The sequence below is a fragment of the Syngnathus acus genome, chromosome 24 (assembly GCF_901709675.1).
Source record: "Syngnathus acus chromosome 24, fSynAcu1.2, whole genome shotgun sequence".
NCBI classification, from domain to species: Eukaryota; Metazoa; Chordata; class Actinopteri; order Syngnathiformes; family Syngnathidae; genus Syngnathus; species Syngnathus acus.
This window is the reverse complement of record NC_051108.1, coordinates 2,435,592-2,451,849: the sequence shown is the minus strand read 5'-3', so window position 1 is coordinate 2,451,849 and position 16,258 is coordinate 2,435,592. Positions and strand designations below refer to the sequence as shown.

Sequence of the window (16,258 nt, the reverse complement as noted above, 5' to 3'; positions counted from 1 at the left end):
CGTCACGCTGCGCAGAATATGGAGCATTATCGCACAGAGAAGAATAAGGAAGGATGAGATAACAAGCCAAAAAAAAAACCAGCTGTCAATATTTTTGGCCTTTGGGGTTTTATTTTGAAATGTTTAATTGAAAGCACAATTAGGTAACGCTAACTAGCTGTTAAGATATTCAATAATGACAAATTTCCATTATGGCTTCAATGTATTCTGACTTTTTTGCCACTAAGAATTTCTCACATGTAACTTGCGGGGAAACATAAATATCCAAATTGGCTTCTTTTCAAGGCTAGCCACTCGTCTCTGTAGCCTTCGAGCTAAAACGGCCCGCAGGCGAGCTGACATAAAAAAAAAAAGGTCCTCGTGTCAAACCGTGTTTTGATAAGCGCTGGCGTGCTTCTAATTGGCCAAAAGTGGACAGCCAGCTGTCACTTGAAAGATCGACTTTAACGACGAGTTCAAATTAGAAAAGTTTGTTTTGGCCGGCGGGGAAAGTTACAGGGAAGTATTGAAAAGCTACGCGGGAATCAATAAAAGAAAAATGCCTGTAAAGTGGAAATGTCAGGAGGCAACTTGTGTATGTATGTATTGCCTGTCGACAAAATAATCATATTTTCTTCCTTCTATCCCCACATGAGCCTCTCCTTAGACGGAGAACTCCGCAGGATTCCGCGCTGCTTTAAACACTTTCAAGTGTGCTTACATCTCGAGTGGAACCGTGAATGCGCTCTCACATAAATTCGGCGCCATCGCTAGATATATTACCCACGGCTCCTCCGTGGCAAAAGTTTTATTTTCCTGTGACAAAAAAAAACCCCACAACAACCCGCATAAATAACTAAAAAGGCTGCCACGCTGCTTTGAATGCAAAATGTTGAAAACGAAAAACAACAAAATGTCAGTGGCGATAATGACAATGGCCCTTTGTTCACGTAATGAGAAGGATGATAGATAAAAAGAAGACCGGAAAGAGGAGAGAAGTCAAGATGGAACTGCATGATGCTGCATTACTTACCTAAATCATCTGACAAGTGCCCGCTTCGAAAGCTGAAAGAGCCCCAATATGGCTTATAAATCACTTGTTTTTCTCACATTTCAGCTTTTATTCCCACGCATTCTTTCACTGCTTTGCAACGCTTGCAAATGCAGCAACTCACTTTTATGGGCATATGTGAGTCACACACAGTACGACATTCAACGGCTGAATGGCTACATCGATAATGGAAGCCGGCCAACGAAAAAACAACAAACCATGAGGCTGGATGTTTGGAGTAATGTGAACACAACTACAAACTGTACCGGGTAGTACGTAGTTAGCTTATTTTTTCTTATTTTATTATGTTAAGACAACTGCAGACTTTTTTGTTTGATAAAGTGGAAAACAAGCCAGTGTACTTGCCGTATTTTGAATTTGAGCAACACATAGCATAACATATGCTAAATAATAAGTAAGAATGTATTATATTTTGAGCATTTTAATCACCTGTTAATTCACTCATTCGATTTGCTAAGGAGTCGAACATGTGCAGGAGTCTGATTAGCTCCACCGCGGGAGTCGGTATTCTTGCCAAATTGTGATTGTGCGCAGACATCTCTCAGCATGTAAACACCACATCCTAGCTTAACACTGTCTTGCATTCATCATTGCACTTTTTGCCACAGAAAACCCGTCTTGACAAACACCGCTTGTAAGTCATACATTTGAAAAAGCCACAGCGGCATTTGTGAATTAAATGCCTGCATCCAGCGTTCCGTGGAGCGACGCACATGCATATGAACTTGCTAATGAAATGAATAATTAGCCCACTCGTCTAGTAAATCATCAGGTCCCACGGGGCCGTCTGTGAAGCGAGGAAACAGCCAGCTTCCTTCGCGGTGGCAGACTGTGACGCTGATGCTTGCCGTTTGTGTGTGCGTGTGTGTGTGTCTTCCATGTGTGTGTTGCTGCTGCTATGTGGATGGCAGCTGCAGAGCACTGATGCATGGCGAATAACAGGTCAGGCTTCATCTCATTAAGGCTAACCAGATGTATATGATATGTAGAAACCACTGCAGATGCACTTGCCGTTCATCACTGGACCTGCTAGTGAGGTTGCACATTTGTGTGTGTGTAGAGGTGAAATGAGAAAGAGGGATGTCATTTTTCAGAGTGCGACATTATCAGAAGAATTATGGAATTATGCACAGGTGGGTGGATGGATGGCGTGAATACTGAGAGAGCAGGAAGGAATAGATTTGTGTAAATGTTCACACAGCGGCGTTTTCGCTCCTCCTGTTCCAAATGAGGAAGCCGGGATGCACCTTGGGTAAATGAAGCGTGTCTCCAGAGACTTTTGTCGCCGAGTAGATGTGTGTGTGTGCATGCGGCGTTCGCACCTCTTATTTGGTGACGATTTGTTTTGATTCTCACATATGTGCTTTTTTTTTTGTGTAGAAAATTTGATACGCTACCAACCACTGTTGTTGTTTTATGATTATTGCTTTCTATTTATTTATTGACTTGTATTTATTGTTATTTATTTATTTATTTATTTTATTATTATTTATTACAAATGAAGAAACGTGTTAATGTTTGCCGATTGTCTGATTCCGTACGTGAGCCGACACGAGAGACTGCCATCCCGTATGACCCCCCCTTGCCCCGAGTGTCCCCATTGGTTGGAGATTGGTTTCACTTAAAGCACTCAAAAGAGCACTCCGCAGCGGCGCTTGGCGCTGAAACAAATATCCAGATCACACTTGGATTGTTTTGAAATGGGAGGCAATCTGCCAGAGATGTAAGCCATCATTTCACGTTTGCTCCCTTGATCCCGTCCCTCTTTCACTTGATGCCACCAAGCCCTTGTTCCCATCACGAACCAATGCGTTGAGGAATTGCTCTTCTTCAAAGACCGTGAAGTGCGGGCGGCGAGGGGGAGGAGGTCGCTGAAACGACGGACGCGCACGTTTAAAACACGTGGGCGACGAGCAGGACTGATTTAAATAATTAACAATGGACGAAGAGACACCAGGGAGCAGTAAAGTCCCAGACTGATGAACACATTGCTGCCTTTTGTCCCTCTGAGGCGTTGACTTTAATGAGCCACATCTTTCAGAACTTGTGTGGCTTAGGCGGAACTCTGTCAATCAAATCGTGCCTTGATAGAAAAGGAAAATCATTTTTTAAGGGTCTTTCAATTCAATTATGACGAATTGTGTCGCTCTTGCACAGTATTGAGCGTACTTAACCGAGTGTCCTGAAAGTGCTCCAATCGTATCATTTGCTATTTTTGAATGCTTTCTCCCATTCCCGTAAGAGATGTGCGGAATCAATGAGGGCGATTATGTCGGGTTAGAAGCCCTGTTGCACGCCTTTGTTGGAAAAGCCAATAACGGAAGATGTGAGAGTATATATTTATTGAAATACGAGAGTAGTGGGGGGGTCATTGTCAATTTGTTTTGCTTTTTGTGAATGGATACGGTAGTTGGAGGATGACGATCAATAATCAGTGTTATTTCCCCTTTCGGAATGTACGCAACATAGCCTCACTTGTGACATGGTTGTCCTTCCCGACAGACGGACGCGGCCCTGATGTACGACGCCGTGCACGTGGTGGCGGTGGCGGTCCAGCAGTCGCCGCAGATCACCGTCAGCTCCCTGCAGTGCAATCGCCACAAGCCGTGGCGCTTCGGAGGGCGCTTCATCGGCCTCATCAAAGAGGTAGCGTAGCGCGGCGTCCACCTTTGACCCCGGCGGCCACTGAGCCGTGTTACTTTGATGAGCGCCGGGCTAGTGCGCGGAATGGCTAATTTTTCGACTCATTTTCTGCCGAGAACAACCCGTGAATTCATCTTAAACATCTCCATTATACCCTTTTCTTTCTTCGGCGCGTACATCAAAGCGTCTTCGTTCTCGCTCGGGTCAGCAGATTGCTTGCTTTGTTCTTGCGGCTCTTTCATTCCAGGGTCGGTATCATTGCAGGTAATTTTCACGATCATCAATGTGCCGTCGGTAATACCGGCAGACTCGCCCCCGCCCCTCTCCACGATCAAATCCTCTCTGTTGCTTCAAAGTGCAAGTTGAAGCACGAACGCATGATGAACTCGTCACTGTTGTCTCCCTTTTAGCAGCTCGGTCGTCTAGCGCTAAATTACTGCGGCAGACAGCGAGAGGAGGGAGCTCGGCGCCGTGCATGATTCGGAAATAAAATGAGGTGGTTAGAGGTTAGATTGATATTGTGGGCAAAGACGCCGCTTGGGCTTGATGGAGCGGCCGCGCTCCCGGGCTGAGGATTTTCATTATCATTATCAACATTATGTTTATAGGCTCACTGGGATGGCCTGACCGGCCGCGTTCTCTTCAACAAGACCAACGGACTGAGGACGGATTTCGACCTGGACGTTATCAGCCTGAAGGAGGAAGGCCTGGAAAAGGTGCGTCATTGCCGTTTAACTGGCTCGAATTATACGACGGGCGGCAGAAAGGTTCCAGGACTCGTGACTGTCTCCACAGATCGGCACGTGGGATCCTCCGAGCGGTTTGAATATGTCCGAGACTCACAAAAGCAAGACGTCCAACATCACCGACTCGCTGGCTAACAAATCTCTGCGCGTATCCACCATACTGGTAGAGCAAATCGGCTATAAATAAAAGTGAGAGCCATACAAAATGACCTTTTCTGCACTTTCACCCCGCCCTGGACAGGAAGAGCCATACGTCATGTTTAAGAAGTCGGACAAACCTCTGTACGGGAACGACCGCTTTGAAGGGTATTGCATCGACCTGCTAAGGGAGCTGTCGGGAATCTTGGGCTTCCAATACGAAGTCCGGCTGGTCGAAGACGGCAAGTACGGCGCCCTGGATGAGAGCACGGGCCAGTGGAACGGCATGGTGCGCGAGCTCATGGACCACGTGAGTCTGCTGTTTCGTCAACTCGGCATGGTTTTGTCTACTCCGGCCTCATCCGCTTTGCCCTTTCTGCAGAAGGTGGACTTGGCGGTCGCTCCCCTGGCCATCACCTACGTGCGGGAGAAGGTCATCGACTTCTCTAAGCCCTTCATGACGCTGGGGATAAGTATCCTGTACCGCAAGCCCAACGGCACCAACCCGGGGGTCTTCTCCTTCCTAAACCCGCTCTCACCTGATATCTGGATGTATATTCTGCTGGCTTGCTTGGGTGTCAGTTGCGTGCTGTTTGTCATAGCCAGGTAACATGACACGTTTCCCCCTCACTTCATGTCACTGTTAGCGGCATTAGGCAACAAATAAAAAAAATATATATATAAGACTAATGCAGTTCCACTCCAGCCCTGTAGGTGGTGGTGTTCAAAACTAGCTTTTATGGTTTTGTCCTCCTTTCTACCACTCCACAATATTTGTAATAATTATGTATTTTATGTAATCTCACAGTCACACAAACAAATAAGCACTTTAGGCTAAAAACATTTTCCAACTTGCGGCGTAAGCACAGTTTGAACGGAGACGCTTTGAAGGTAAAAATCAAGACGAATAACTGATGACTCTGATCTCGTGGCAGTAAATGGTTGAAAACAAGGAGAAAGTACTTCATCAGCGCTTGGGAAAGAGCTAAATAAATTGCTGACATTGTACAAAGTTATCCCTGCGAAAACACACAGAGAAATGTGTGTTAAGCCCCGCCCCCACCCCAGGTTTTAACGCACATTTGGCCAAATGTTACCGGCAAAATGATCACAGCAGAGGGGAAAACAGCAACTGTCACCCAAGTTAGTTCAGAATATGCAGATTTGAGCGCGTATTTAGCAACGGTAGCCGGGTAAGTGACGAGCATGCGATTCTATTGATATTCATCTTATGAAATTGCTTTGATCTAATTGTGTATGCATCATGATTTTAATTGCAAACCACAGCGGGAGAAAATATCAAATGGAGTTGCTACAATGTTTTTAAAATGGAAGGTGACGTTCTGTTCTTTCATATTTGGATCCCAACCCCACTAAAGAAACAAAACTTTTCTTTAAGCCATTGCCAGGAAAGCGCTTTGGGCTTTACTGAGAGCGGGGGGGAAAAGAAAAAAAAAAAAGAAGAAGAAAGGTGTGATTTGGGGAGAAAAATGCTGCAGAAATAATAACGACGGAATGTTAGGAGATAAAAAGTCTGAATTTTACCAAAAGAAAGATAAGAATAAAATGAATAGAAATAAATAAAATAGGACAGTTTGACTATTATTATTATTATTTTTTTTTTTTTTTAAGTCTTATCTTTCCTTTTATCATCCTCAAGTGAGGACTTTTTTCTTGTGCCATTATTTTTGCGTTGCACTTTTTTTTTTTTTACTTTACTCAGGTATATCATTTTACTCTAATACAACAATAATATTATGAATATTTTTTCCCCCTCCGGTAACATAACAAATATTTTCTCATCGTCCAAATACTCTTGTAACATTACGACTTTTTTTTTTTGGTGGCGTAAACGTACGACTTTTTTTCCTAACATCATTTATCCTCACAACATTGCCTTTTTCCGTGCGGCCTCAGTCCTCCTCCGGTCTTTGCAAATAAACTGTTTGGAGTTCATGAAATTGTGGTCTTGCACAATAAAACACAGAACACTTCTGTCTCCTGCTGGGGATTCAAATCTTTGAAGCACTTCCCACACACACAAACACACACACGCGCACCCCCCTCCCCTCCCTTTTTTTCTTGCCTGAATGCGTTATCCCATCTGAAGCGAGAGACAAACACACTTCTCCCAACGGATCCTTCCAGAGCTGTCTGCGCTTGAACGTATTTCTCTCTTTATTAACAGCAACAAATGATATTTTCTCACATCACAAGTCCCTTTCAAGGTAGAAAATGTCATCCCGCCCAAGAGAGCGGATGATTTAAATGGCATCTTTAGTTGCAACTAGTGCGTCTTTCAAGTCCACTGAGTGGCGATTTAACACCCTGAACATTAAGTCCTCACTTGGCCTGAGTGCGAGTCAACAGATCTATAAAGCCATCCGAGGTAATTGAATCCGGGGAACAGTTAAAAAGTAGTCCCGTTGTGCTATTGTGGAAGCGCCAGCGAGCGAGCGAGGAGGCGGCCGCCACCGAGAGAATCCTTTTAGCATTCTGCGCGCAATTTGACATGCGCTCGCTGCGTGGAGGTGACCTAATGTCCGCGTGTTCCTCGTGCGCTTCTTCCTAGCGAACACAGCCTGCGGGAATATAGAGCGGCTTCAGGCAAAGGTCACACAGAGGAGCCCGACACTCGGCGAATAAACATGCGGGCGTCGACCGAGCCAATCCAATCAAGAGCGTGTTGCGCACATTGACACCCACCACCTTCGTATTCACGCGTTCACAAAGCCGCAGGCTGCAGATGTGCGTTATATTTACAGCTACATAGCATCCCCTAAAGATCTGACTTTGCATTTCATTTAGCTGATTCTAGCACAGGACAAATGTACATATATGGCCACGAGGTCATTTCACTTAGCTGCGCCTCCAAGTAGACGGAGCTCATTGACATTCAAACAAATCAGCAGCTGGGATGGCGTTGACAGGAAGAATGATAGCGTGCAGAGGCGGCCGTTTCCGAAAAGATGCTTTTCAAGGGGAACGTGAAGGAAATTGTGGGACTGAAAAGCAATCTTGTCAAGGCGGAACTGTCCTGTGCCAATGGTGTTGTTCTGCTTGCTTCCTGTAGGTAGCAGAAGTCAGTGACGAAATGTGTCATTTAGAGATGTCGCAGCATAGCGGCAAAGCACTACTTTTCTGTTTGACAGTGCTCATGTCCTGAGTGTTGTTAGTCACCTATATGTTGAACAGAGGGTGTGTTTTACCGAAGTCAAATTCCTTGTTTGGCACGCTCAAACATGGCGAATAAAAACTCTTGAATCTTGAATCTTGAATCTTAAATGACATTCATTCCCCATAGTTCCTTCACACCAAAAGTCCCAGATAAAAATATATCATAAAAATAATTCTAAGAATAATATACATAATAAAAGTAATAATATAAAATTAACAATAATCATCTATATAATAAAAGTAATAATAATTATATATATTATACTTTATATATGTCATATTTTATACGTATATATGCATACACACACACACATATAGTGCTGCACTTTGCCTGAAGGGCTCCTCAACCTTGCGTAAGCCATGTATCAAGCACTTGAGCACAAACTCTACCAGCTCCTTGATGATTAACCCTCACCCATTCACCTCCCACTAATGCCACGCCACTTTTACCGAAACTAATTAATAGGAGACGTCTACGGCTGACCCCGAGACACCGACACTCAGCCAAAGCAGCCCTGCAGAAGGCTGAGCTCAAATTTAGAATCTGTGTGTGTGTGTCCGGGTGTGTGAGTAATAGCCAGCGCACTTGCTGTCCAGAAGACAACAGCTCCTGAGTCAGGGAATCCAAATGAGCTCCTAAGATCATCACGCACTCGGACATTATCACCAGTGACAGTGTTATTCCACATTATTGATCCGTTCTCACTATAAAGTGAAGCCATTTGAGAATGCCAATAAGTTGATGTCGGTGAAAGCCTGAATGATTTGGTCTCGGCGCAAGTTCTGACCCCACGGCGCTGGATGCGTGTCACGCACACACACACACTCGAGCACTTTATTTATTGCACTGCAACGTAACTAGATTAGGGTTGTAATTTTATGAGGGAAAAGTCATTATGGAAAGGTATTTTACAAGAGTTTTTTATTACAGGAATAAACTTTTAGAACTCCTGCTATGAATGATGATGTGTTTTTATAAGACAAAAGTTATCGGGAAAAAGTCTGGATTTCAACAGAATGTGTAAAGAAAAAAAATATTTGTGTTTGAGTATTTCTACAAATGTTTATTTGTCGACGCCATTCAAAGTGCCACGTAAAGTTCTTTCAACTCAAAGGTGTTACTTAATTATATCCTTAACTATGTTTATCTACTCTCCGTCTTTTACGCGCTTGTAACATGTCTTCTATTTCCCCCCCCCCCCCCCCCCCCACCTGAGCTCTCGTTAATTTCCGACTTTATTCTCATAACGTTTGGACTTTGTCTCGTTAAAAATAACGACTTAATCCTCATAAAGCGCCGACTTTTTCCTTGTAAAAATAAGACTTTATTTTCTTATTAATCTGATTTATCTCTAATTTGACTACAGCAATTTTACTGACACGTTTTTTTCTGTCCTTTTTGCAGGTTTAGCCCCTACGAGTGGTACAACCCGCACCCGTGCAACCCCGATTCGGATGTGGTGGAAAACAATTTTACGCTGCTCAATAGTTTCTGGTTTGGAGTTGGGGCTCTCATGCAGCAAGGTAGTTACCTCAGCCTGTGGAGCTCTCGATATCCCACTGTCTCTTAGGGTTGGGCTCTTTTTTTCTTGCATCTAAGCCAGCGGCGACAGAGAAAAAGACATCTGGTGTGTCCCACCAAAAAAAAAAAATATATATATATATATACCACTGTGATAGTCCTCTCTCTGTCTGTGCTCGGCCCATCAGCGCCTAGAGACCAGTGGGGTGTGGAGTCAGGACGTGAGGTTACCTTGGGTACATGACTCTCTGGCCCAAACAGCCCGTCACTTCTCCACACTCTGCTGCCGAATGCATCCAACGCATGGAAACGACCTGTCTGCAGGAATTGTGCTATTTTTATCCCCCTCCCCTCCCCACTTTGCATTATTCAAAGCACCCACTTGTGTCAGTTAGCGAGAGAGGGGGGGGGATCCAACAATTATCTTTCCGAGAGCATTTTCATTTTTTCTTTCCAAGTGATTTCATCTCAGGCGTATCGGCTGAATAGAATGAAGGGTGGAAAAACAAAACAAAAGCGAGAAAAAAAAATCTCAAGAGAGTTCTTGACTGTTTTCCGAGCGAGCGGCGTTATCTTGCGTGTCGTTATGTGAATAGCGGATGAGTGGGTGGAGGGGGGGGGGGATATATTTGGGGCAACTTAACTCCCGCCGCCTCCCTCACCTCAGGCTCCGAGCTCATGCCCAAGGCATTGTCGACGCGAATCGTGGGAGGCATCTGGTGGTTCTTCACCCTCATCATCATTTCCTCCTACACGGCCAACCTGGCCGCCTTCCTCACCGTGGAGAGGATGGAGTCGCCCATCGACTCCGCCGACGACCTCGCCAAGCAAACCAAGATCCTCTACGGCGTTGTGGAAGATGGCGCCACCATGACATTTTTCAAGGTAGAAAAGAAAAAAAAAAATTGCTCTTCTGTACCCAGATTGATTTTCCTCTCTGTCGGTCACGCGCAGAAGACAAAGATCTCCACCTACGATAAAATGTGGGAGTTCATGAACAGCAGGAGGCAGTCGGTGATGGTGAAAAACGTGGAGGAGGGCATCCTGCGCGCCCTCACCTCCGAGTACGCCTTCCTCATGGAGTCCACCACCATCGAGTTTGTCACCCAGCGTAACTGCAACCTCACGCAGATCGGCGGCCTCATCGACTCCAAAGCTTACGGTGTGGGGACGCCCATGGGTAAGGAGCGCTTGGCTCAAAAAATAATTCCATACGATTACGTGGAATTGATCTGCATCATATTTGGCGCTATTGATTCCGTCTCAACTTGTTCCTGTCGATAGAACATGACATTATGAAAAAGGCTAAAGTGACTCCAGGCAGCGTTATTTTGCTCAAAACAACATCGGCGTCAATACAGAGCAATTCAAAACATTCCGGGATGGATTCTTAATCCATTTAATTTTTTCCGCTTAGCCGGTGGGGGGGTCAGACCTGCCTTTCCCGAGCCACTTCATCCATCTTTTGGGGATAGTAAAATAGAAATATGGCTATATGGCTATTTCTTTTAAATTAGCTGTCGTTGTTTTTTTATTATTTCATTATATTTTATTATATAATTTTTTTATTATATATTTCATTCGTTTTTATTTTTTTAATTTTATGCATCAAAAGCCCTTTTATTATATATATTTTTTATTATATATTTTATTTTTTATTTTTTTATTTTATGCATCAAAAGTACTACTGGTATCGATACTTGGTATCTGTACAGGTGGCGACTAATTAACTCTCATTAAATTAACAGTGAATTGAAACAATTTTGTAGGATGATGGTTTGAACAACAATATGATTTGTCCATCTGTAGTCAAATGTGAAATTCTAAATATTTACCGAGAAAATGGAGAGCCTTCAAAAGGTTGACTTACGTCTTTCCATATTTCCTCAATGACAGAGAAGCAAAAGCTTAATGTTGGCGAAGATCCCCTAATGGTGCGATTTAGCTTATTTCTCATGTCACAAAGAGCGACGACTGTGAGGGGAAGAATTGTGGAAAGCAGCTCCAAAGTGAATTTACTGCAGACCCCCACCCCCCCGCTCACGTCTCGCTCGACGTTGCGTAAATTGTAGCTGAGCGTTAAAGCGTCTCAACAAAACACTTTGCCGGCAAACAATCAGACGCCAATCCGAGCGCTCGCTCTAATCTACGTTTGCGCCTGTCACAAAAAATGAGACACTCTCAAAGTATCTCAACTTTTTATGCGACACTCATCTTTTTGTCACGTCGTGTTGTGTTGTATGCAAAGCAGCCGGCGGGTGGCTAAATGTATCCCAAGGGTGCCGGAGTGGAAAGCCGTGGCTGATTTCTGTCCTGGTCGCAGTAAAGGTTAAAGTGGTCGCCACGAGGCCAATGGGAGGGGGGGGTAATGGCCACATTCATCACGGGCGATATGAAGGCCATCAAAATACGGATGATTAATTCCGGCCGTCCACATCTGGAGCTGCCTCGTGCCGATGAGCGCGGCGCGGTTATAGATCTGCAGAGATGCCGTGATTGTAACAAAGCCGAGGCGGCGCGGTGATGTATCGCCCCGCCGCGGCGAACGCTTTACACCGACGTCCTTGAGATGAACATCAGGCCTTCCGCCGTTGGTTTTTTTCCACCACACGGCGGCGGCGTATCAAACATAACCGGCTATATTTCAAATCCTTCATTTCCCCGATAAGTGCTACACTGATGAATGCATAAAAACGACTGATTAGGACGTCTGCTGCAGGAGTTATTACTAGCCACTAATTCATTCGGCGCTCACGTTGAGAGTGTTCGTGACTTACTGGTTCCGAATAAAGCTGATTACCCTCGCTCAAATGTTTCCTCTGTGATCAAAAAAATGTGGCTTTTAATCACTAAATGCAGCTGCTCCCCAAAAGAAAAGAAAAGAATTTTTTTTTTTTCCCTCGACTTTGAACGTCCTTGTCTGTTTAATATGTTTGGATCGAAGTCCAGTTTTGTTTCCCGCTCGGCACGGTTCGTTCGTTTAGATTTGAATCGAGTTGAATGAAAAGTAGGGAAGTGGATTTTAAATCAATATTATGGGGTGAAGCTCTAAGAATACTGCAAGCATGTGAAAATGACAGCAAAATCATCTATATGTGGGAGTAGCCAGAGCGTGTTCAAGGGTGGCCTTGACCCCCCCTTGGGCACCACTTAGCTCCGCCCCTGATTTACTATTGCCTTATCCCACTATAAAAAAAAAAACTTTCTGATGATTGCAGAACAGTATAAGCAATTTTGTGCCATGTTGTCGTTGCTTGTTGATGCCCCCTCCTCCCAAGTCCCATCCCCAAAAGCAGCGCTATCGACTCAAAGCTAACGCGTAGCAAGTCGGCTGCGTGGGAGTGATGGATGCCTGGCGCCTTTCAACATCTGTAAGGTAGTTATGAATGCACGTAGCGTCAAGCGTCGCGCTTTTCCATTTGCGGCGGCTGCGGCTCTCTATCCTTGTCTCTGAGGACTCATCCTATTAGCATTTATCCGAGGCCTCCTTTGTTAGGCCATCATTTATCATTTGAAATATGATGGAGAGGTTTGTGGCGAGGAAAGAGGGAAGGGGAGGGGCAACAATCAGGAGTCTGCGACAGTTGGGAGATTTCCCATCTTCAAATGAAGCAAATGCTTGAAGAAGAATTGATGGCCTTAAAACCCTAACCCTAGTTTGAAACCCTAACCCTATTTTTGTCTGTCAACAAAGAGCCCCTTGCTGCAGCTTTTATGAAACATAAATAAAGTTGAGTTGTATTATTTTACAAAACAAAGGTAAAGATTTGAAAACCTCAAGTCAGCGTCCAAATACTGGCGTAGGCCTAAAAAAAAAAAAAACGTCTGCGTAATTGTCTGCCGATGCCCTTTGTGCGTCCAAATAAATGGAGTCTGAGAGATGAAAGGATGATGGATGATAACAGAAAATGATGGATGACACTGAGAATAAAGTGCAAAATAAAAAAAGAGCCCATCCTGCAGTGGCGAGCCCACAACAGATGGGAGACTGTTAAGCACAGCAAGAATGCTTTTGCAAACATTCCGAACACACATCACCACCAAATGATTAATTCACTTCTTTTTTTTTTTTTTTTTTAATCGTGCTTCAGGTATTTTCTCCTTCAACCATGCGCGTTGCTGATTCTTTTCCGATACGTCTAAATGTAAATGAGCCTGCCTGTGTTTCATAAACTGATTACATGAATTATCCCTTTTTTATTTGGATTTATAAGTCAGGAATAGAAACAGATGTAACACGCTTTTCACACCGTTTAGAAATGAATGAAACAAGCTTACCCTGAGCATTAATCTCACTCTGGGATGTGTGTGTGTGTGTGTGTGTCATTATTTAGTGCAAGTGGCGGCAAGGAGGCTCTGCTCCTCTGCGACAATAACTCCTCTTTTCATCACCCCAGTAGCTCCGACTGTGTCGCTAATACCGTCACCCTGCTCCCCCCCACACACACACATCACGCCATTCAACCGAGCACAAATAACAAACCCCCACTTGGAATATACACATATAATCCCACCGCCGTGTAATATTCCACCCAGCTGGGCCCCTGTTTAGCGCGTGTGTGCAAACAGCGGCGCCTTGGATATTTTCTCGCCGACTTCCTGTGCCTTAATGGGAATGCAGAGGTTGCATGGAGTCACTGTGTGATGATGAGGATTAGTGGGAGCTAAAAGGGGGACCCCCTTGTGCGCGACCATATGCAACGAGACGGCCTTAAATGGGCTCACTCCATCACTCTTCACAAGTTTTAGGAAAGTAGTCAATGATGTGAAGTCGATTGACTTTGTATAGATGACATCACGGGCGTCTCCCCTCCCGCAGGCTCTCCGTACAGGGACAAGATCACCATTGCTATTCTGCAGCTGCAGGAAGAGGGCAAGCTGCACATGATGAAAGAGAAATGGTGGCGAGGGAACGGCTGCCCCGAGGAAGAGAGCAAAGAGGCCAGCGCCTTAGGGGTGCAGAACATCGGCGGGATCTTCATCGTGCTAGCCGCCGGGCTGGTGCTGTCGGTTTTTGTGGCCGTGGGGGAGGTCCTGTACAAGTCCAAGCAGAACGCCCAGCTGGAGAAGGTAGCTTGTCATATTGCAGCTTTGATTTTTTTTCTTTTCTCAATGTTGGCATTGCGGGATTTTGACGCATTTGTTTTTCCCGCAGCTGCTGATTAGTTTGTGTTTTCGCGTACGTTCTCGCACACATCTCGGCCATCATTAATCAAGATAGTGGCTCGCAGTGTTTGAATCATTTCAAATGCCACCGCGACCACGCCGGCGAGGTGCTTGTTCATTTACTTGCCTCCCTCCCACCTGCTCTCTTCGCTCTACCTGTCACATGAAACCAATGCCTTCTTTCTTTTTATTTTTTTAAATCCGCCTCTTCTTTCCTCTCTTCCTTCCACTGGCTTTTCTTCTTCTATAATCACCCTCTTCCGTGAAATGTCATTCATGCAGCAGTCAAATTGTGTGTATAAGTGAAAGAAAAATTACCTGTTGTCCAAGCCGCCTCCGTGTCACACTCCTACATCCAAATTGGATTGGGCATCATCTAAAAGCGATTTTGAAGGCGTTTAACGGCTTGGCAGGGCCGGTCGAGCAGACATAACGTTTTTATAGAAAGGATTTCTTGTCATCAAATAACCTGTGGCATCTAGTTTTAGCCTTTAAGATGGCGGATTTGTTGGTGTTGAAGCCATCTAGTGGTGAACATTGTTATTGCGACTTAAAACTTTGACATCTAAGCATTGGTTTTTCCGCGCAGAGATCCTTCTGCAGCGCCATGATGGACGAGCTGCGAGTGTCTCTCAAGTGCCAGCGTCGTCTCAAGCAGAAGCCGCAGCCGCCCGTCATCGTGAAGACGGAGGAAGTCATCAACATGCACACCTTCAACGACAGGAGACTCCCCGGAAAGGAAACCATGGCGTGAAAAGACAACAACAAAACTGGAGCTGGGTGACATCATGGCTGACCTCATTGGCGGTCTTTTAATTTTTTTGGAGGGGACCCCATTGATTTGTTATGTAGAGAGATGTTTCCTGTGGAAATCAAGCTAGCTGAGTGGGAAGTGTCACCTCACTGCGATGGTCACTTTGTGAAGGCAGCTGGACCGGACCGGACGTGAAAAGGACTGTATATGCTCAAAGTGGACTCACACACACACACTCAGTCACTCTCTTACACATTATCTCACACAAACACACACACACACACAGTGACACAGGATGTAGTTTTTTTGTTGACGTCCAACCTCTGTGTGAGCCCCATATGCCCCTTCCCCGTTAGTTTCTTTAGGATTATTTGGAGAATAAAAAAAATATCATATCAAGAAGATGATGAGTAGACATCACCAAACACTTTTACTATGAACTGGTGTGTATATTTCGGATTCATCTTTGCTGACTCATCGTACCGTCTTTTTCCTCGTGCCAAAGCTTTTGGTTCAAAAGCCTCAATGTAATTCGCTTCTAACGTCTAAGCTGTTGTTTTAACGCAGGATTTCTACCAAAAAAAAAGAAAATAATAATAATGTTTGTTTTTGTACAAGATCATTTTATAGGACTTTGTATCATGGTAGCCCCCCTTCCGAGGACTCGACATGTAGCGGACAGCGGACCCAAACGAAGACCACGCACTACTCTGTAGTTTTTCCATCCCGCTTACTTATGCCGCATTTCCGCTTTCACTCTTTTCATTCTTTGTGTGTTTGCGTGTCTGGAGAAATTATGGCTATGTAATAAAGCTATGCTTGAAGTCACAAAGGTGCTGCTTTTTAAAACTAATTCTCTGGTTTCTAATTATTGTTTTGTTTTTTTTGAGCCGCCGGCAGCATAGTAATGGCCGCCCTCCACGGTGACACGGAAGGTCACAGCGGGCGTTAGACGATCGTTATGTCTGTCACACTTGTTTCCATCATATTAAGTCCTCTTCCTGCTTTTCCTAAGTGCTGCTCGCAATACAAGCCACGGATGCCGTCTTCTTCAATTCGGG

At 44.7% G+C, this 16,258-nt stretch overlaps 1 protein-coding gene across 2 annotated transcripts in view; it reads left to right on the top strand.

The window, feature by feature from the left end:
• The window catches only part of LOC119117869 (glutamate receptor ionotropic, kainate 2-like), a 40,566-nt gene extending 24,758 nt beyond the window's left edge, over positions 1 to 15,808 (top strand). For both annotated transcript variants that reach the window (XM_037244473.1, XM_037244472.1), the window contains exons 7-16: positions 3,554 to 3,697; positions 4,303 to 4,410; positions 4,490 to 4,603; positions 4,682 to 4,888; positions 4,961 to 5,184; positions 9,161 to 9,279; positions 9,945 to 10,162; positions 10,232 to 10,457; positions 14,097 to 14,347; positions 15,033 to 15,808. In XM_037244473.1, the coding sequence (XP_037100368.1) occupies positions 3,554 to 3,697; positions 4,303 to 4,410; positions 4,490 to 4,603; positions 4,682 to 4,888; positions 4,961 to 5,184; positions 9,161 to 9,279; positions 9,945 to 10,162; positions 10,232 to 10,457; positions 14,097 to 14,347; positions 15,033 to 15,197 (1,776 nt within the window). In that variant the 3' untranslated portion in view covers positions 15,198 to 15,808. The remainder of the gene's footprint in view (positions 1 to 3,553; positions 3,698 to 4,302; positions 4,411 to 4,489; positions 4,604 to 4,681; positions 4,889 to 4,960; positions 5,185 to 9,160; positions 9,280 to 9,944; positions 10,163 to 10,231; positions 10,458 to 14,096; positions 14,348 to 15,032) is intronic.
• The last annotated feature ends 450 nt before the right edge of the window (positions 15,809 to 16,258 follow it).